At 39.7% G+C, this 23302-nt stretch overlaps 1 protein-coding gene across 7 annotated transcripts in view; it reads left to right on the top strand.

Moving 5' to 3' along the window:
* The window catches only part of robo3 (roundabout, axon guidance receptor, homolog 3), a gene marked incomplete at its 5' end in the record, with an annotated part of 151677 nt that overhangs the window by 84765 nt on the left and 43610 nt on the right, over window positions 1–23302 (top strand). For all 7 annotated transcript variants that reach the window (XM_084399846.1, XM_084399847.1, XM_084399848.1 and 4 more), the window contains one exon: window positions 4133–4459. In XM_084399846.1, the coding sequence (XP_084255972.1) occupies window positions 4133–4459 (327 nt within the window). The remainder of the gene's footprint in view (window positions 1–4132; window positions 4460–23302) is intronic.

Genomic DNA, 23302 nt, shown 5'->3' on the forward strand with positions numbered 1-23302 from the left:
GTGTTCTTCCTCAAGAGCCCCTTTGTTGTATGTAAATGCAAAAATACAGATCAGTTAAGAAGGAGTGTCGGAAAGAACACCCCCACTTCTTAATTTAACTTAGGGTAATGAGTGCACATTTGCAAATCAATTCCCAGATTCCAGTGAAAAAAGGAGGGGTGAGGTTGTAAAATAATCAACTATTTAAGGGGGCGGGAAGCCACTCAAAAGAATTGCAGATGAGGGTTGGGAGAAAGAAAAGTTGGTCAGTTAAAGTTTTGGTTTGAGTATCAAAAAAGCCTTACAAAAGCCTTGTGCTTTTATGCGATACCAAAATTTGGCACGTTGCTAAATTGTTTTAGATATCAAAGTTCCTCTGAAACTTGGCCTATTCATCTAAGGAAAAAAAATCAAACACTTTTGTATACATTTTTATACTCATTTTATAATGCATTCAAATTTTTGCTCCTTTAGAACTACTCAATTTATCTTTCTTTTTTGTGACCTCCAGGTTTTCACACATACTTCAAGGAAAGAAGACAATTATTAGATTGACATCTGACCTTTCTTTGTACTGTTGTCATGGAGATCCTTTGGCATTGACACCTTCTCTTGGAAGACTTTTGAATATTTGCATATATGTCACTGCACTTGCTGTTTTTAATCAGCTTTTGAAAATTTCCCCGAGCACGTCTTGTTACTGCGACACGGCTTGCATCATCTGTCTTTGTTTAGCTGGACCGTGTTTAGAGATCTTATTTCCTCCCCCCAACACTGGAGATAAATATTCTTAGCGCTAAAAGCCCCTTGGGATTGATCAGAAGGATTGCCATGTATTTCCTCCCAGAGCCGGCTCATCTCTCCCCTCTTCCTTCACATAACAAGGTCAAACCCCTATTACAGTACAAGGGCTCGATACCTTTAAGAGCAGATGAGTTGTAGTTGGAGCACCTCCCTTTATGCCCGAATCAATCTAACTGCTGGAACCATTACTAGCGTGTCACACAGCGAGATTGCCACTCTTATAGGTTCTTCCAGATAGGACATGCTCTAATTTAAGATGCACTTACTGGATTTAATCCTTAACAGCTGGACTGAAGTTGTGCTACTGATGTAGCATAGAATTAGCCTAGAATTTTACATATTCTGGATTGTAAAATTGAACTGGAGTGTAAAAGGCATTCAGAAAGCACAAAGTCCTAGTTCTGAGTGGTTGTTGGCTTGTTGCCCTGTCTGGGCTCTACATATGACTCAGATTCCTCCTCCAATGTAACTTTATGGTAATTTTGGGGGGCATATTCTCATCTGGTATGTGAAAATCATAAGTCTGATCGCTTAGAAATGTAATCCTTCTCAAGCCGCATGGATTGAAGTATCATGTCTGTAGTAAAAACGTACAGTATGTGACTTCAAAAAGATTGACTTGCCTTGGCGAGCACCATTAATAATTAATGCAGGCAAGATTGTCTCAGTTTTATTTCACTCAGCGACCAGAAATCAAGCACTTCCCACAATTCACAGTGGAGCGAAGCAGCCATTTGTGACGAGGTTATTAAAATTAAATCACCTTTGTTCTGCCTTATTCACTTCCTTATTTAAGCACTTCTTTCCTACCTCGTCTGTACCAGAGACATTTTAATGTTCATTTCCAAGTGTTAGCTATATAAAAGATGCTCTTGGAAATGTGTTATCTGCTTTAAAGTGTACTGTTTCCCCAAGGGTTGATTTCTTTTACAGGGTTAGAGACCACATAGTTCCTCTTTGAGTCCTTAGGTTTGTCAAAATCCCCCAAACGTCCATCGTTGGACTTGTTTTTGTTGTTCATGTACCGGTTCTAGCACCTCATAATGGGAACTCGGGGGAAACTCAGGGTGAGAGAGTAATCAGCTTTCCAGATGTTGTTTTCCACTTCTGTATGCACATTCGGTCCGACTGTTAACCTGTCCCATGTCCCCCTGGTTTTCCAGAGGTCATTTAGGTGAGGTAGCTGCTATGTTAGTAGCTGTTTAGCTCCGTCTTTACTTTTCATCTCTTTCCCTGCCTTACATCTCTTCTGTGGCAGGTCGAGAGTGTTTGGCCTGTTTTATTTATAAGTCTGTTCTTGGATTCTTACCCCACTGTTTCTCCTCCACCCCCTGCCAACCGCAGTCTGTTCGGCAGTCCGTAAGTGTCCGCTAAAAGCTATTAGCCAAACCCTGGCGGTCTCCGCTCCCTTAACCCAGCGGGGCCACTGAGCTTTTTGTTTTCAGAGAGTAGAAGGGCAACAGTCCTGGGGATTCGGAGGTGAACACAAAGCATGCGGCTTGGCCTTTGCCGTCTCTCGTGGACGGGGCCCAATGTACTACTACTGTAAGGTCATTGTGTCATGTTATTCATGGCCATGGTAAAGTGGTTGGGAATGGGTTTGTTTTAAGTTGCATTAGTCTCTGGCCCGAGGGTGTTTATTCACTTGACTGAATATGAAGTAATAAAGCAAAGCTTTGCAGATCTGAATGGTAAGAAATAATCCTTGAAAGCACTTTTTTGTAATGCCAGGTTCCTAGTATAAACAGAGGACTGTTAGATTAGACTTTATCTCTATGTGCACAAAATGCATTAGTGTGTTTTTCAACGTAATCCTGTGTAACTTTTGGTGGATTTTGGGGCGGTGATGGACATTTTCCCAGGGGGATGTCTGTAGCTTTTTGTTACAGCTATCACACATTATTCATCGCCAGCTGAAGGATGTTTTCATCATCCCTCTCTCTGACTGCTGGAAGTCACAGCCACTCTCCTGTCACGAATTTTAAACCCCACTATAATTGTTGCCGCCGGGATCGGTAATTATTTCCAAAATCACCATGCACAATGACTCACTTTCATCCCCAGATATCTCCCGATGGCTGAAATTCTTTAGTCTTGTTGAGAAATCAGTTTGTGTTGTTATTATTCATCCGTAATTGTCCCACCACCACACTGTCATTCAAATTGGGAGAGAGAAAAGCAATTTCAAAGCTTTCTGAAAGCCTACCTGAATTACCATACCACCGGTCCCCCCACCCAACAACTGTGCGAAACAAAAAACCCTTGGCAGTCAGCATGAATTCCTATGCACCTTAAAACAGAAGACAAATTATACATATCCAGGCATTCCAGCTGCTGCGGGATTGAAATGCATGTCTGTTTTCTTTGATAGCTGTTGAATTTAGAGCGTGTAATTTTGATATAACGTGCAATTGAGCAATACATATGTATAACGCCTTAATTTTACCTAGCTGAGGTGGAAATTGTATTTTACATCCTTGTCAACAATGACATGAATAATCAACTTGTAAAGATGGCATTGGTATAGCAGGTGCTGGATCTGAAATTGTGCATCTTCTTGGCTAACCTCCAACTGTAATTAATGGAATAGAAGGGTTTTTGGTGTGAAGTGAGAATTTTTGCTCTTTGCTTAGAGTAAATTGATCAAATTACTTTATTAATACAGATTTTTACAATGTTTCCTAACCTCGTGACAAGTTTCTGTCCACACTTAGTGACAATTTTGCCTGACATCACAATGACAGAACTTATTTAATGTTTAAAATACAGTTATATGGACCTTGATTTTAGACCAGTGAGATTTCCTGTTGGTCATGTTGCTTCATAAATATGAATATAAATATGAACTATTCAATTATCATTATTTTGGTTGGTCAACACTTATTATTGTAAAACACAATTATTATTTGTTAAAATAATATGCAATATTCATAATATTTATATAATTTATAATATTAAATAAAAAAATGCGTATGTACATTATGGAATTGTTTTGCATATTTAAATTAGTGACTATCACCTCCACAGAAATGCTCCCACTCTCCGCTCTCTCCAAAGTTACTTTGTATTCCCCCCCCCCCCTTATTTTTGCTAGTATGTATGTAAAGGATCATATAAATATGACATTTAAAAAAAACTGAACAATGTTGAATCACATTGAACTGTTTAGAAATAGCAAAAATTGTCAAATTGTAAAGCAGTGAATCATGAATCAATCAATCGCTGTCAAAGATTCACAACTGCGCATGTATTGTGTGTTGCTTTGAGTTGCATATATTGCTATTGTTTATATACCAGATTTTCTCAATTGCATGTAATGCAAATAGTGACCACCGATTCTCTCTTACAGGATCTCGACCCAGACTGGAGGATGCTGCGCCACGGGTTGTCGAACACCCCTCAGACCTCATTGTTTCCAAGGGTGAACCCGCCACTTTAAACTGTAAGGCCGAAGGTCGGCCGACCCCCACGGTGGAGTGGTATAAAGATGGCGAGCGAGTTGAAACAGACCGGGAGGATCCGCGCTCCCACCGTATGCTCCTCCCCAGCGGCTCCCTCTTTTTTCTCCGAATAGTTCACGGAAGGCGCAGCAAGCCCGACGAAGGGGTGTACGTGTGCGTAGCGAGGAATTACTTGGGCGAAGCTGTCAGCCGTAATGCCTCTTTGGAGGTCGCAAGTAAGTCAGCTCATTTGTACTCTGATCCTTGCCTCATGCCCTCTTCCTCAATCTCTCCTGCAAATTTCCGCAGTGCTCATCTCATTTTTTTCTCTTCTATAAAGCTTTCCCATTTTGTCCTGCTCTCCTCATCTTTTTCCCTTCTCCTCCATCTCCACTCGATCTTGTTTAGTCTTTCACTGGCTGCGGCGGCCCATAACCATCGTCCCTGGATGGAGTAAAGCACTGAGGTCATTGTTAGTTTTAGAGGAGGTAATCTGATTTGTGGTATTAATGTAGATGGATGTTAGCTGGTATTCGAGATAAATTCAACCCCAGAAATAGCCAAGAGAGGAGCGTAATGCTGGCTGCTTCCAGGTGACAGATGTTAGTATAAAAAAAAAAAAACAAAACAGCATCTCAGTGTTTCTCATGGAATGGCTCCAGGTTTTAGCAGCAGGGCTCGCCATGTCCAATACACACTAATTAAATGCTGATGGCACTATTTGATTTCGGTCATTAGATTATCGCCAATTACATTATGCTTCTGCAACGTTATGTTTTTGTCATGCGACCTTAGAGCGATCGCTCTGTGATTTGTAATACAGAATCGTTTCTAGGTGGCCTGTAGACCTGCAGAACTTATATGTCGTCGTCAAAGGACAGATCCTTCACCTGCTCGAGTATTTCACCATCTGGTCTGAGATATCAGCGAGACATTATAGTCCCCATGTTCAGGCACTGCTTGGAAAGAATAGCACTATTCTCACACAATTCAAAGCCAGAACGCAGATTCGGTCTCCAGCTACTCATAAATCCTGTCTAAGAAATTCCTCTTTTGTGCATTACTATTGCAAAATGCTTTAAAACCCAACGTATTTGCAATTCAGTCACACTCAGCTGTCTAATTAGGATCTGAGCCTCCATGTTGAGCTCCAACGTGATTTATCATGCCTGCTGCAATATCTTTATTTAAAAGGGAAAGCAAAAACAGCAATATTACTTTTGATGTCTACCGGATTTATTGAAGTTGCAGCTCTCCAAAGCTATAAATAGCAATTATTTACTGCATGATAATATTAATTCTCATTCTCAATGAGTTTTTTTCAGATTGGATTTCTTTTTAGTTAAATTTTGATTTCTTCTTTCTTATCAGGGGAGGTTAAAAGCAATGAAAATGGGATTTCTCTCATATTTCCATATCAAAAATATATTATTTTTCAGATTGGATTTGAACAATATCTCCATTTATTTATAGGACTGACTGCTTGATGATATTACCAAAGCCATTAACCTACATTTCAGATTCATTTATTAGTGATATCCGGCGCCAAACAGCCACCTTGCGGTTTCAAAACTCTGAGTTCATTGTAAGTTCATGATCCATGAGGGTTACGGAACAGATGGTTTGTTGAATAAAAAACATTTTTTATTGTTGCGGAGAAAATGAGTTTTCCAAAGTTGCATTTAACATGGTGGTTTAGGTTCTGAATACGATATAGTCAGACTATATGCTTGGAAATTTGTTTGACTTGGTAACTCTTTTTACAGCACTATCTTAAAAAATATGCTTTTACTTCAGTCAACCGAAAACAAGCTGAACACATAATCAGACATCTGAAAATCCCAAGTTTACCCTTACAAATGAAAGGTTTTTGGATGAGTTCTTCTCACATTGAGCAGAAACGTTTGCAGTCCATGTGCCTTGAACGAGACTGTCATTATCATTAACTGTAGACTGAATGTGCACAGTGGAAAGAATTCTGGTACACAAATAGTTCTAGAACCCCATAGGAGTTGATTCTAGGTCTAGATTGCTGAACCGCACATCCTTGCCAGTTATCTGTCCTGTCCTTTATCCTTGCTCCCATCATCCTGGTGGCCTACATCATTAGTTATGATATGTTTGTCCCTCCGTGAGATGACAATGCTACATTTCCTCTAGGGATGTCTGCAAAAATGGCCTAAAACAAGAAAGAATCACATATATTCAAATACTAAACGTTTGTATGTATGTATATACAGTACGTATATATGTGTATATAAATAAATAAATAAATAAATAAAAATAAATGCCCAGAGGCTTGTTTTAATATATATATATATATATGCATTTTTTCCCCCTTAACTTCACAATGCAAATCTCCATTGAGGCCATTTATGAAAGACTAGCGTAGTGTGACATCATAATGTGATTGTAACATCATGACGGGTACATTAAGGTATGACTGCTCACATTTACACCTCAACTCTCATTCGCCATCTTTGGCGTTATAATCCTTTATGACTTTTTCTTCTGTGGAACAAAAAAGAATATACAGTAGTCAACATTTGAAGTGGATTAAGAAAGTTCATCAAAGTTGTCCTAAGACAAGAACGGGTATTGTTCAAAATTCATGTATAACTTTGATGAAAGGTTTTGATCCGCTTCAAATGTGATGCGCGCCGGTACGTTTTCAGTAAGGTCTAAAAATTGGTTGAATTGGGTTTTCATTAAATTATTCTATAACATCTTGTCTATCATCTCTGAATATATCTTGGCAAAATTCACTAGTTTAGTGCAGAAAAATAGCGATTTATAGTGGCAAGCTGAAAAGACTGTCTTCCTCTTTAAGAAAATCGCCCATAGCTCTCCTTCTCTTAACACTACAAAGACAGTTCACCTATCAAAATAAACCACATAACATCTAGAATAAAGGCATATCAATGCGCATTTCCTGCCAGTCCTGTGTAAACTGCAAGGTTTTTATTTTTATTTTTTATCCAACGTTATCGTGTCTGAAGTAGCTGCTCGCTTAAAAGATCTCGCTCGCCTCTCAACCGTCCAATTTCAAAACGGTTTTCACAGGATGAATTTTGAGTTCGTAAGCTTTCGAATGATACCAATTCTATGATGATTACTAAAATACGTGATATGAAAAAAAGGCAATAAAAAAAGAGCGCCAATCGTCGCGCTAGCAGGACGTGACAGTTAAATAAACCTGTTTTTCTCAAAATTCCTTTCCTGAAAATCATACGGTCAGCTGACTAAAGATAACCATAACTTTTGTTACCGACAAACGATGAAAGAAATAAAAATAGGTTAAATTTCAGCATGTGATGGGTTTTCCCAGATCGCATCACAAATGTTGACTACTATATTTTGACAAATGTTTCTACTGTTTTGTCTATGAAGTCCAAAATAACATTAAAAAAATTATATTTGTATGTATTTTCCACAGTAGAAAGAAAGTTATACAGGTTTGGAACAACAGTAAATTATGACAGAATTTTACTGTCCCTGTAATATCCATTTAATCCAATAAAACATTAGAATAGCTGATTTTTGATTAAGTTCTGTGGGCATTGATGAGATATGGGCACATAGTGCCAGCTCTCTGCATGGAGATCATCTTTCTCCATCGTGGCACAGCTCCATGAGCCAGGTGGTGGGCGGGAGACGGGGATGAGGGGTCTGCTGCCAGCCATAGAGCTTGTCTGGTTCACAGGTTTTGGGGGGTTGGAAGAGATGGGTATATATAGAGAGAAAGGGAGGTAGAAAGATAAATAGAAAGGAGAAGGAGGGAACCCATATGCCAGGCATGTTGATCTGCCACCAGCAGGATGCATGTCGAACATTAGCAGGGCACAGATCTTCGGTCAAACGCGAGATGTTCTGGTGAGAATAAACAGGCTGTTGGCTTGGTGTGCGTGGGAGGGACCGAATTCCCAGAGAGTGTTTTAACAGCCTGTTTATATATGCTGCTTTTGAAGGCGGTATTTATGGTTGAGGTGATGAGTTATGTAGGCACAGTTACATTACTCAGATGATGAAGCCGGAGCTGGGATGATTTACAGTGACAGAATCCTCACACTTTAAATGATAGATGAAAGGGAATGAATCTATGTTGGTTCATCTGTGGTTTATTACTTTTTAAATGATGCTCTGCATTTGCTGTCGCCCCTCTTTATACTTTTGCATGGCTCATAAGGGCTTATGGGTAAACATCAGCCATTTGGAGCATCTAATGAAAGTTGTTTGGGGGGGTCAGGTCTGGTTTCCCGGGGAACAGGTGAAGACAGAAGAACAGCTGTCCTATGGAATGTTGGGAATGAACAGGTGAAAGGAAGATACTCTTGTTCTCTGTTTTGATTGGCTGTGAGAGGTGGGAAACTTTTTCCTCTTATGGGTAGAGTTCCAAAAACCTGTTGTACTGCAAAAACACAGGTCAGCAAGTGTGTGTGTATATACAAGTAGGTATGTATGTATGTATATATGCGTGGGTGTGTGTATGTATGTATGTATGTATATATATATATATATATATATATATATATATATATATATATATATATATATATATATATTTACTTAGGAGTGGAACGGATCGCAGTTGCTTCGTGATCTGTACGGATCAGGCCCCACGGTTCGGCACGCGTGTGATTCGTGGATATACTACTAAATTTAACCATCATAGAGTGAAAGGTTGTAATTTAGACGTGTTTTGTCTTGCCAATTTACACATTCAAACCATTTTAAACGCAGAAGAAGAGGCGAAAATCGGGACTCGTGCATTATCTGTGCGCAGAGCCGCACGCATCTGAAGCACGCACACGCAGAGAGAGAGAAAGAGAGAGAGGCGTGTTTTAGATAGCGCTCGAACACCGAATTGATTCCTCTTTCGCGTTTCCTTGCCCTTGAATGGACACATAAACACAAAATTGTCAAAATACCCGTCTAATTGCCCGTCTCTGCAAGTATTCTCTCGTTTATGTCATAAGTGAACATTATGATGTTTGTCAGTTTTTTCGGTCCGTGCAGTCGGTCTTTAAGTAATAAATGAAAAGCAAAGTTACACCCCCCCCCCCCCCCCCCCATATATATATATATATAGTATATAGTAGTAAGGAAGAAAGTCTGAATTTGGCCATTCTGCTGAAGGAATGCTTTTCTTATGGGTCACACTGTACCTCTAGGGTTTAAGCTGGAGATATCCTGACAGATAAGCCTATTTATGTGAAGCCCCTCAGTCCAGGACAAAACTAAAGTAATAGTGGCTTATGTTCAGTTGGGCATGCTGTCCCCCTCTGGGCCGCCTGCCCTCTGTGCTATTAACCTTATTGTCTTGGATCTAGAATCTGTGTGGGTGCTGTAGGGAGGCCCAGAGCAGTCCAGACTTTGAAACTCCTCAATATAAATTGATTATGAAACCAGCAGAAAAGAGAATTGTAAAAGAGCATTGTAAAGCTTTTTAATTAAATTTGAGCAGCCTTTTACTGTAGCTCTAATGCACCGACACACCCTGATGCAGCTATAAAAACCGCATGAATCAGATTTCTGTGATCCGTCTTCCCGTTTCATCATGACTCAGAAGGCCATTTCAGTCCCGCAAAGCTGCTGAAACTTCAACCAGACTTTGATGAGATACATCGACAAAGTAGATTTATTATTCCAAAGCCTCCGTTGTAAATATGTGAGCTATTAATCTCCCTAAATTTTCCAAAGTATTGAAGTGAAGAGGTGCCAAGTTTCAAATGCATTTTTCGCCTGTCTTCGCTAATTCTAGCAAATGCACATTAACCACGAAGCCAACCCGGTCTGTCCAGAAGGGAATGTGGCTGCGTGTGTGTCCGTGCAACAATAATGAGATCACTTAGCCTGTCGAACTCCAGGGGTCAGGGAGACTGCTGACAGGGTGGGGTCACTCGGACACAGGGCGACACTGGCCTTCTGGCTATTTAACTCGCACACTACCTAATGAATTAATTAAAGCCAGCCACGAGTAACACAGATCAGACATGTGAACACATGGTCACCTTGGATGAAGCAAGAGAGAGGAAGGGAGAGAGATATGCAGTACAGATAGTCATAATAAACTGCAGGGGGATAGGGAGATATATAAAGAGAGGGAAATGTAATAGGAAAACGAGAGAAAGAGAGAGAGTGTTTTGCTGAATGAGCAACATGTGGTGCAAGGAGGAGTTTAGACTAAACCCCCAATCAATTTGATAAGCAGTGGTGCATCTGTGTGCTTTTGTATAGTCAGAGTTATGACCAGAGCAGGCAGGACACCAGGAACAATACAGCCCAACTCTGACACCCTAGGGATCCACCATCCACTTTCAATAGTTGCTCTCAACGACTCTCATTTGTGTCTCTCTGTAGTTGCACTACAGTTTACTAATAGAATTATACATGCTGACTAATATATATATATATACATACATACATACATACATACATTTTTTTTCATAGATTTGAATGTTGTTAGTAGATATATCTTAACAAATCTTATTAGTAATAATAATAGTTATTACTATTATTATTATTATTATTATTATTGAATAAGCATTATTGTATATATATATATATATATAATAATAATAATAATATTATTATTATTATTATTATTAGTGATGTAGTACTCGAGTCCGGTCTCGAGACCGATTTCTGCTTTCTCGGACTCGACTCGGACTTGTTCTTACAAAGACTCGGTCTTGACTCGGACTCGACCCTTCAAAGACTCGGTCTTGACTCGGACTCGGCATAGGCGGTCTCGTCCCATCACTAGTCCACTAGAATACATACCACTAGAAAATTTTTATTGACTGTTCGCAAAGACCCGCCCCCCTTAGTTACTGTCGCTATGTCCGACAAGCCGTTCTCACGCCACACCATGTTCTCACGCAGTGAAAAATACATCGCGGAGCAGAGAGGAGACTGACAACACGCTGACAGACAGGACAGACCAGGTTACTTTTCGGTTGCTTTTGATATTAAACATATTAAACAAAGTCTCGCCTTTCAAATTTGGTCATTTTTTAAAAGAAATTTAAACAATAAATACCGTTTTGTGGCTCTTAAATGTGCCGTGACAGATCGCTGTAGAGCATCAGTTAAAGCTGCTCGTGAACCGATCTTCTAATTAATTTATAGCCTCAAATAAACATGAACAAACATAAGCAATGTTGTTTTAACCACGGCGTCAGTACACTCCGTGTTTCAAGTTCAAATCCTCCCATGTTAACCAACGGACTCGGTCTCGACTCGGACTCGACCCTTCAAAGACTCGGTCTTGACTCGGACTCGACTGAATTTGAAAACCAACGGACTCGGTCTCGACTCGGACTCGACCCTTCAAAGACTCGGTCTTGACTCGGACTCGGCATAGGCGGTCTCGTCCCCATCACTAATTATTATTATTGTTATTATAATCACAATAAATCATTCTTCTTCCAAGCAATATAGTTCATAATTAAAAAAATGGTTTCTTTAATATAGAATTTGTGGTCACATGTATACATTAGCCGCGTTTCCACTGTCGGGCCAGGGCCGGGCCAGGGCTTTAAACGGGCCGTGCCGGGCTAATAGCCTCGGGCCAATAGCACCGGGCATGCGTTTCCACTGTCGGGCCAGAAGCTCCACAGCGCTTCACTAAAACACGCCCGTAACACGCCTCTCTGGGACAACGTCACACTAAACCATCATTTCACCAACAAATGGAAGTTTTATCAGAAAACTAATCAGATTTCACTGAAAACAGCGTTGAAAACAAACACAATAAAAGCGGCCGTTTGCTAGCTTTTATTTATTTATTTATTTATTTATTTTTTAGCAGCTAACGTTACTTGAATATTTAAAAACCCAAGCATCGATGTTTTACCACAGGTTTACAATAAAAAGTGATACATTGATCATAATGAATTAATTTATGTAAAAATTGCACATTAGTCACTCAGAAATAAATTACCGTTAGGTCTATTTCACAAAAGAAAGAGGACACACTTACTTTTTCAGTCGCGTCTGTTTCTTTGTCTGGTAACTTAGTTACAGGACATATTTACATCACATTTAGAAAAAAATGATAATTTCTACAAATATATGCCATACGACCTGAGGAGCTTTAGCACTCTCTCGACTCCCATACAGATATTTTCAGTCAGAGAAACAGAGGAAGCTCCCGAAAAAAAAGTTACTTTATTTTTTGATAGTCCGTTTTAAAGAGACGAGACGTAGGCTATGACAGATAAAATAAAAACATGACTGTGATAGCCTTTAAGATTGGTCTGATTTCTTCAAGCGTTCGCTATGTTGTTGTTTTTTTTTACTATGCGTATCTTCAAGCGTTTACTATGTTTACTATGGTAACGGCTAGCGCGCATAGTCTTTTGCATCACAAACAGAAGGCTTTCAAACATGAACGCGATTTAAATTATTTTATTTTTAAGTCTTAAATGCTGACAGAATCATCCGGCGCTGCCGTCTCCCAAACTCCTCCTCTGTTGGTAACCACTCCTCTAGCCCGAGCTGGCCCGCTTTGGCCTAAGGTATTCGACGGGCCAGAAATCCTGGCCGTTGGCCCCGAGTAAGCCCCGATCAAGCCCCGGAAGTGACAGTGGAAACGCGACTGGCCCTGGCACGCACTAGCACGGCCCGGCCCTGGCCCGACAGTGGAAACACGGCTATTTACCTGTGCATGCACGGCTCAAACAGAATGCAGCTCATTCCAATCATATTATAGAGTCTGAACTTTCCGGTTTATAACATTTTATTTGAACTTTTGCTTACTCCAATACCTCATGAAACAATTGTTTCACAGTGTGTTTGAGGTTAAATGAACCTGTAATCATTGTTGTTGACTTTGGGAGAGTCTGACCACCATAGGGACTGTTTAATTGCATCTATTCATTTCCTTAACTGAGATCATAAAATTGTAATTGTGCATTTTACTGGTGTACTAAATTGCAAGGTTAGTTTAAGGGCTTTCCTGTAGGACGGCATATTTTTTTAAATGCCCATTATCCGGGTCTGAACTTGACCCTTATTTTTAAAACACCTCTGATGTTATTATTGTAGAGTGGGAAGACAACATTAAGCTTAAAATGAAGTTAGTAAGCCTGTTAAGTGTCGTGATTGATGGGAACCGGTCGTTGCGAATGCTAAACAATTTTTCCTTCCACTGCATATGTGGCTGTACAATCCATATACCCTGAGAGTTTGTGCAGGCACCAGCCCTGGGATGATTGATTGCTTCTCTCTCGTTGGCATTGCCAGCTGGCATCAGAGCGATGGGAGAGAGCAATGGGCCAGGATATTGGTCTGTGTTTAAAATGTAGGAGAGCATAGAGACACCCACCCACCACAAGCAAACGCAATTCTTCCTTAAGCTGTTACTTTTCCATTGGCCTTTAATTCACATCCTTTTTTACTTGTTTCTCCCTTCTTTTACTGGTTTCGGTCCCTTATAGAATCACAAATCTGGCCCAGTTCTTTGCCTGTACATTTTTTTAATTCAAGGTCATTTGAACAAGAACTGATCACACAAAGATTCCAGAATAAAAGATGACAGTTCAATTTCATCAAGCAATGTCAACCAATCAAATTTTCCAGCCAATCTAATCAAACTCGGAGACGATGCACATCTCAGCCTGCACACGTTTGTGACGTCTCTTTCAAAAGCGTATAATGCTCTTCCTAGCTCCTTTTAGCAGATGGGCTCACCTTGAAGGATCAGAGGATTTGGGATGAACAAGAATCCCTCCCCAAACCCCTGCGAGGAAAGGCTTCAACGTCAAGCCTTATCCCGAGACCTGTCCCGCTGATATGCACTGACGCATCACGCAGAGCGCTCTCCGAATCTGACTGCTCCGCTGAGTTTGAGTCCTGTCTCCTCTCATGATTTTAGTACCACGTGTGGTGTGGTAAAATAGCACTGTAGCACCTCGTAGGCTCATACTCAATTCGATTTCTGCAGTCTATTGAGAATCCATTACATAAGTAAAATCTTTTCTGGTGGCACATTGATTATTTCACATATTGTTATCATGATTGTTGAACTCCATTTACAAGCTCTCTGCTTTTTGTGTACAACAGCATGAGAGCTTTTTGATGCTGGTTTTGTGACTTTTAACTCCTTCAAAAGCGGCATCAAGTCCACATTTGTGGTTTCGCTGTGTATTGCGTTAGTTAATATTTTGTTTTATGCACATTTCTGTGTAAAGTACCTGTCCTAAAATCAATCATTTTTTTCGAAGCAACTTTCCAGCCTCTAGCAATCAATCCCCTGGCAAAAATTGCCTGTTAACCAAATAAAAAGGATTTTTTTTTTTTCAGAGCTTCCAAAAACAGCTGCAATATTACAGGTTTTACATATAACGTGCATATCTTACATATATATTTATGTGTATATATGTGTGTATAAACATTTATTAGAGATGCATTTATGTATCGGTAAACGTATTTTCACTATCAGCCATCGGCCGATGATCAGGGCCGGTTATATCCTGTCAATCAAAAGGGGGTGGAAAAATGTTTTCAGACTGCAATTCATACTGTGTGTGAATTGAAAATCTCTATTGTGTTAAATTTAGGGCAAGTTGACATGAAATAATGCATTAACAGTTACAAAATAGTGACATCTATTTGACCCTATGAATCACCCGTAGCTCAAGCCAGGGTTGCCAGGTCCGTAGTTTTTCCCTACACCAAATATTATACGTTGATTTTTGGATTTTATTACATATGATAAGAAGTTGAATGTGTCGTGGCAGATTGCTATAGCACCTTAGTTTAAGCGGCAGCGCGGAGCGCGAGTCGTCTCTTCAGCTGTATTGCAAGTTATAGCACGAAAAAACATGCATGAGCATCAGAAGGTATGTTGAAAGTTACCATACAACTTACAGAAATGAATCATGTCTCGTAATTGCTCAGTGTTTCAATCACGTCAATAAAGCAGCTTGTGAACTATGTCACTTAATGTTGCTTTTACCTTAGTAAAGTTACCCATTGTTAATAGTTCGTTAGTTAGCTATAAAAAGAAAACACTAGAGACGAGCTTATTTACTGTTATTTATATTTGTTTATTATATATTTTGTATGTTTGTATGTATGTTTGAGTTTGTAAGTGTGACAGTGACAATCACAAGTCAAACATGCAAAATATATAATAAAATAATTCTTCGTGCTGGTTTGTTTTGGACAGTTAGATATTTCAGTTTACTCAGATGGCTATGGATCACTATGAGGGGGACATTTCATTAACAGAAAGGGGGGTGATGATGGACAAAGACAGAGTTCAGTCCCATCCTCTCATTAAGCTCGAAAAGTGCAGACCATCACTAGATTAAAGTAATCCTCTTTCTTTCCAAAGACCATGTCTCTATTAGCTTCCACCGTGGTCGCCCACACGCGCCGGATTAGACCACATCACTAATGGACTTATTGTTGTCGGTATCTGCATACAAAAAGACCAGCTATGGGGGGGCCTGGGGCTGTCCTCCTAGATGTGCCATCAATAAAGAGTTCCTCCCCTCCCTCATCCTCTTATCTCCTCTACTTTTGTTCTCCACTCAGGCGTTTTGTGGGCCAGCGTTATGTCCAGCAGCGCAGGAGCGGGTAACGGTTTACACACGCAACGCACCCAAGCACTGAATAATGATGAGTTTACAGTAGGGTGAACGTGTTAGACAGTCAGCCACCCTCAGAGCAGCTGTTTCCCCCCCAAAAAACACTTGATTGAAGTTGTTTAGTTGCTTCTGTTGTTACGAAATGCTTCATAATACAATGAAATTGGGACACAAGGGAGGTTATGCAAATGGTTTGGAGCTGACCTCTTATTAGGCATCAAAGATGAGAAAATTCGAGGCTTGTCTGATTTAGTTTAGATAATTTATTCTGATAAAAAAGTTTTGATCTGCAAGTTAATGCTAATAAATGTATTGTCAAAGAGCTGAAACGGCCAAGACGAAGCGTTATTGTGTCTGGTGGAGAATCAGAACACCTCTATTAAAGTCTAGATTCCATCACAACAACATAGTGATGTAAGCAACTGAAACGTATCCATAATGCATTGTTAATGTGACTGACAGGCTAAAAACTGGTTAGCTTGTAGTGGAGAGGATACCCCATACTCATATTTCACCCTAAATATGAAAATTTATTTGTTCACCCTCATTTCCAAATGTTTCAAATCTGTATGAGTTATTTCTGGAACACAGATATTTTGAACATGGTCTGTTTTTTTGTTTTCTTTAAGAATTATTTATATAGGATTATTGTATTTATTAATATTTTGAATTAGCCTTTATTTGTATATTTTCAAGTTTTAGTATCTATTTAAATAATTTTAAAAAGTAGTGTTCGTATAATATAGCTTTAATTGATTTTATTTTAGTTTTAGTAACTTAAGTACTTCAACTTCAGTTAGTTCTCAAGCTGTATCATTTCAGTTTTTCATCTAATATATATATTTTATTTTATTTGAGCTTATTTCAGTTATTTTTTGTTAACAATAACAAAAGAAAGAAAGAAAGGCATATAGGTTTGGAATGATATTGAGGGCGAGTAAATTTTAATTTTTAGGTGAACTATCCCTTTAAGGATTTGTTAGGAAAGAGGTGAACATGTTTGTGTTTTGTGTGTGTGTGTGTCTGTGGTTTATCCTGAGTGGCAGGCCGTCACATTCTGGGAAAGGTGTGAAGATTAACCTCCCATCTAGCTTTAGACCAGAGAGCCTGCGATTAACTTGAGGATAGAGCTGAGTCTTGGGAATGGACTTCCTCGGGTTTAGACACAAACACACTCTAAAACAGTTTTCAAAAACTTTTCAACCAGACTATTCTTACAGAAACATTTCGCGAATCTTTATGCAGTGCGAGTGCACATTTGAAATGACCCTCCCTGATGACGTCTCTTCGTTAGTCTCCTCTGTGTAAAAGCACCTCTCTGTCATTTAAATGAGGCTGGCGTTCCCTGATGCAGCTAGCATGGGCCGCTCCAGGCAGCTGCTGGTGGGACAGTGATTAACAGTGAATGGGGTCGAGGTTAGAGTCGATTCCTCTGGCTCTGTGCCTCTGGATCCTACTGTTGGTCAAACGCCCCCTTCCTCCTCCTCCTTTTCGGGATAATGACACCCACCTCCTGCACTGCACATGCGGCCTTGCCCATAAAGAATACTCATTTATAACTTCAATTTGTCGCCCTGACATGGCGAGGGGTAAGAGGTTTCGGGGAAGACCAGACGGGCCTGTTTATGGGCAGTTAAGAGCCTTGAAATGATGTACCTCGGCAGCACGTCTCATACATCTCTCCGTCTCTCATTCACTCCGTCCCTCATATAGAATGCATATCATTTCATCAGGCTGGAGAGGGTTGCTGGGGAGCGCTTTTGGGTCATAAAAAGATGAAATATCACTGTTATTTCTCGAGTCTTCACCGTGTCTGTCACCGCAACTAAGGGTTTACGAGCGTTGTAAAGCTGACTTGTGTCTCAGAACATGCAGCCCAAGGATTGCATTGGTACAAATATTTATTTATTTACTTTTTTTATTTTATTTATTTATTTGTTTCTTTCTTTCTTGCTTATGTATTTACTTACAAGTTACTTATTTATTTACTTGATTTTGTATGTTTTTATAGCAGATATTATAAATATTTATTTAGTTATTTGTTTCTTTGCTGTTTATATTATAAATATTTATTTAGTTATTTGTTTCTTTGCTGTTTATTTTTTATAAATGTGTATACATATATTTACTTATAATACTTGTTAAAAAAATGCTTTATTTATTTATTTACATATTATTTGCTTGAATGTTTATTTATATAGTTGCTTTTTTGCTGATCCTATTTGATGTAGATGTATTTTTTAAAACTACTTTAAAATTGAAACTGCACAAAATTGTTCACTTGTATTGTTTGTCCTGTGACGGTACCTGAATATTAACACCAGCCTGGTGGTTCAGAGCGTTTCTCACACATGGAGGAAATTATTTTTCATGCATAGTCACCACATCAGTGCATCCAGATGCTTTTCATCAATCAGCTGTGAAAGAGAGAGACGAAGAGAGCGAGGGATCCCAGCTGTTGTGTTCTAACAGGACTCAGGTGATGGTTAAGCAGCAGAGACAGCATCTAAATGAACGTCGAGACGAAGACAAACACGCACATGCTAATGCCACTGCAAACAAAAGCCGTAAAATAAACCGAAAAAAAGTGAGTGTGGCGTACAAGCAGCGTTGATTTCCCACTGTCCCCAAGGCAATATCAGTCTGGGCTTCTGCCCTGAGCCCGCACCGGGCTCATTACGTCTGGAGAGGCCTCTTTGATCCTATCGGGGTTTGGGATGATGAAACGTTGAAGGCAGCAGATCGCTGTGTGTGTGCGTAGAATAGTATGTATTAGTGTGTGGTGGAGGGGATGTTAGCTGGTGGGGGTTGAAAAGAGGGACAGATGTCCAAGCTGCACGTGCCTCAAGCGTCATATCCAACCCCCCAACTCCCCTGTTACCTCTCCACCCCTCTTCGCTTCTGTCCCACCACCCCCCGACTTCTGTCAGGAGCTGGCCCAGCCCGTGGGTCCATCGACTGCAACAGATGTGTTCGGCACTGAGCCATACTGATGCTAACCTGACTGCAGAAGACCTCTGAAATCCAACCTCTTCCAAGCTGCTGTGGCATTTCATAGCCAGAAGATATGAAACCTGATCTAGATCCTCTTATCCTCTGAAGAGCCATTGATGGCAGAGAAGATTAGAGTTGAAATTCCTCAAAATATCACACGTTCTTTGAGTTCTTTTGCTTGCAGTTGTGGGCCAGGCTGATATATTGTTTCCAGCCATAACTGACTTCAGGGCAGAGGTTTAGCCGCATCTATCCAGAGATTTGGAGGAAGATATCGAGATGTCCTTTCATGTGGGCCAAAGACAGGTGTATTCAAGAGACGTACTCGTTCTCAAAGCTGCTGTAATTGTGTTGACTCCACAAGGGAACTCTTAGTGGCGGCCGCAAATCACTACAGAGAACAGAAGAGAATCACTCATACACCCAGACAGCTCAAGAGAAACCGCTTAAGCATCTCGCTATAACATTTTTGCCAATGTTTTGCTGCACATGAGGGCATATTTCATGTGAGGACATCTTTTTTGCGAATATGTTTGCGTATTACAATTTTCTGTAAAAAATCTCTAAATTGTATGCACCAAATGCAGCGTTTCGGCTTTTTTTTGTTGTTGTTGAAAGAAATTAATACTATTATTCTGGATTAAATTGATCAAACATGACATTGAAAACATTTGCATTGTTACAAGAGATTTCTATTTCAAATAAATTCATATATTCATCAAGGATTCCTGAATAAATGTATCACGGTTTCCACAAAAATGCCATGTAACACTGAAGAGTGGAGTAAAGACTGCTGAAAAAATCAGTTTTATTGAATTTTTTTATTGTACAGTATTTATTTTATTTATTCATTTTCTTAATTATATATTTACATTGTTTTTGCTTGTTCTTGTTCAGCTTTGCTGTTACATTTAAAATATATTCATATAGAACAGTTATTTTGAATTGCAATAATATATCACATTATAACTGTTTTACTGTATTTTTGATTTAATAAATGCATCCGTTGTGAGCACAAGACACTTCTTTCAAAAACTGTCCCTGAGGCCTTTTTTAGTGGTGGTGGGTGTCCGTATAAGTGGAAGTTTTTTTCCCTTTTCCTGCCTCAGGTCTGCCCTGGTCAGGGGTGGTCTGTTGTGGATAATTGGACGTCCAGGGGGCTGGAGGACAAATGTGACCATTTAAAGAAGATGAGAGAGTTGAGGAACCAGCGGACAGGCCTAAAGCTCTCCATATGTCCACACACGCAGATAATGATTAGCATTAAACCTCATCAATCAGATAAATCAATAGCCTGATGGTCAGCTACCACCTGTTCATCTGATTGTTCATGCTAAGCTCACATAGCTCGGATTTTAAGCGATGGTGGGATATTAATTAAATAGTAAGAAATCTAAACATGTAAGATGCATCATTGGGCACCTGTACATCCCCAAATCAAATTCACATTGGAGGGAGCGGTGCAGATTTTTAATATCAAGGCACACGGATTAGAGCTTATAAAACTGATATTGACACGGTTCATGATTTCCTGACCCGAATTTAATAAGATTAATACCTCACAACGATCATGCGCAGAGATTACATCCCATGTCTGCGCCGATGAAGCCGTCTTCAGCATGTGTTTGTCTATTTGTATGTCTGAGCGTGTGACAGATCGCTTCATGCAGAGAGGACAGATTGACAGATGACCAATTCAAATGCCGAAAGCGCCTCTGCGAACATAAACCTTTCATCACTGAGAGAGAGCCATTTGTCATTTGAATATTAGATTTTATTCATGAGTGATCGTAAAGCATGCAAGCTTTCAGGGAACAAAGTAACATGCTTTTGAGTGCCTGATCACGCTTGACGATAAACCTTTTCATTAGGCGTGAATGACTGTGGATGCATTTGCATGTTTAGTCTAAACTTCTATTTAGAAAGCTGATAAAAGTATCAAACACCATAAAAACAACCATGTTTAGAGCTGTCAAACTACTTTAAATGCACATTTTAGCAATGCAAACTGGTTGTAATGCTGAAAAAGACCTCAAACAGACCACCGGAGGACCCGTCTTGACTTTTTGAATTGATTTCGTAAAGCCTTTCACCTGCCGCTCAGTGACTCAAACAAACAGACTCATTACTGTATAGACAGCTGCATTGGTTGCAAGTGAAAGCCCCCAGCAGAGTCATATGCTGGTGGTTTTAAGGGATACCTTACAATGTCAGAGACCCGACTTTAAAATTAATGAAGGACCGGGGATGAAGAATTGATTTTTTCGAGGGGAAAGGTTGCGAGTCGGGGGATTCATTAGCCATGCCCCACAGAATGCAGCTATAGTGGCAGCCGAGGGAAGTAATTGAAGTGGACTGCGGGTAGGATTACACCGACTTTGTTTTCAGAGGAGATAGAAAGATGGAGAGAAGTAGAAAGAAGGGGGTTTCCCCCCGAGGTCGACGTAAGGGGTTAAAGGTCGTAGTCTTAATCCTTCATCCCCAGGGTTTATGGGTAATTGCCAGTCTAATCAGGGTTTATAGAAGCTCTCTTGGTCAGAGCTGGCCCAGGACTAGTTTAAAATTATACCCTTTCCCACCTGTTAGAGTCATTTGTACCTTATCTTAAGGTGTTGATTGTCAAGATAGGAACAGCAGAAGAAGATGCTTAGTTTTTATTGGCTTAGCAAGCACCTTTAATAATTATATAAACATAGCCGATTTCTTGTTTACTGGAAGCCGTATTTGCAGCAAGAACGGGAAAGTCCAGGAGAACTTAATTTTCCCTCAGATTGGAGGGCGCCTCTCTCTGGATCTGTTGTTGGCTTGACAGGGCAACATTAGATTTCCATAAGCCCATGGGACTGTACTGTTCCATTCTGTTTATATGCTTGTGAGTGCATGTGTGTTGAAATTAATTAGTTGAAAGCTCACATACTCCGTTTCAGGAGCGGTTCACAAGGTTAATTAAAGCTGCAGGTAGGGCCAGGGATTCAAGCTTGCCCAAATAGATTTGACTAACACTCAGCACTCTGCTGGCTGAAATCTTGTCAAGCCATTTAAGACTTGTTTTGAAACATTACTGCTGTTGTTGTAACATCTAATTAAGCAATAAGCCACGAATGGACATGCAGAACAGTTATTTTACCACGGTTAGAGTAAAATAAGGGTATGTATAATACTATATATATAATGTATTGTAAATTATATATACTCTCATTTTACTCTGACCATGGACAAATAACTGTTATAAAATACTGGTATGTTTGATACTAAATATGAATTCAATTAATACTGAATTCAACTGGTGTTTGATCACATCGGCTGTTGTTTTGTTGCCATCAGAGAAAAAATACCAAATTGTGAGCAAATCTTTAAATAGTTCACTAAAATGTGATCGACACAACTATAGCTTTGGTTTTCCGCTATTTTAAAATGCGACATCAGTAGACATCCAATTATACTCATGTTTGTCAAGCAGGAATGCCTCCATTATTCACCATGGCATCCTCATGAAGTGTAATGTATATTCAAGCTTGATGCCACTCCATCGCATATATTTGAAGGGAAGGAAATTAAAACGGCAGCAGCTGACAGACATCCATTAGAGGTGCGATGAGGGGCGCCCCAAATAGCTAACACTAATATCTGCCTGTTGTGTTGTCCTGCTTTGGATTCATCTACAATATATTAATTCACACATGCTCGGAGAGCTTCATTCATCAAACAGAACTCTCCCGCCCTGTCGTAATGACATTGTAGCGACATTAACGCAGTAATTTAGACGTAATGGCTGTACATTATCCATCCTAAAGTCAAAGCATACACGCTGATTCACTTACTCTCACATAAACACATCCTATGCACCAATTATATATTACCCATAATTAATAGTCAGAAATTTAATTCCTGCTGTTGTCAGGCTGTTTTTTTATCCATCTGTGGCTTTTCAGTCTGTTTCGGCTATAATAAATCTTGCATTATATCGATCCATAGCACCTCTAAAGATTTGTGACTCTAATCTCGAGGACACGCCGCAGAAACACTCCAGTTCCTCTGCTCATCAAGAGGTATTAGAGACCTTGAGATAGCATCAAACTCTCACTGACACGCTCGCGGTGCTGAAGGACAGCCGGTGTCCCCAAGCTGCAAACCTTGACTGTGGCGCCGTCGATCTATTATGTGCATGACAATGATATATTTTTGCAGATATGACTAATGTCTTGCATTTAAGAGCACACTCATACGCATTAATCTTGAATGCTAATGTATAATGGGGTAATTTGAAGGACAGGGGGACTTAAAAAGTGTTGTTTAATCTATATAAATGTTATTTATGTTGACTTCAGTGGCTTTAAGTGTTACAGAGTGATTATTGTGAATTATTTTTGCAGATATAAACTGCTTTTAAATGAATTCACACATGCTGAAGCTTTACTAAACCCACTAGTGCTGTCTGGAATTGAGAGCAATATAGAGTTTTGAGAGGATTATCGATGCCACCAC

This window comes from Rutilus rutilus (assembly GCF_951802725.1).
Source record: "Rutilus rutilus genome assembly, chromosome: 25".
In the NCBI taxonomy this organism is placed as follows: Eukaryota; Metazoa; Chordata; class Actinopteri; order Cypriniformes; family Leuciscidae; genus Rutilus; species Rutilus rutilus.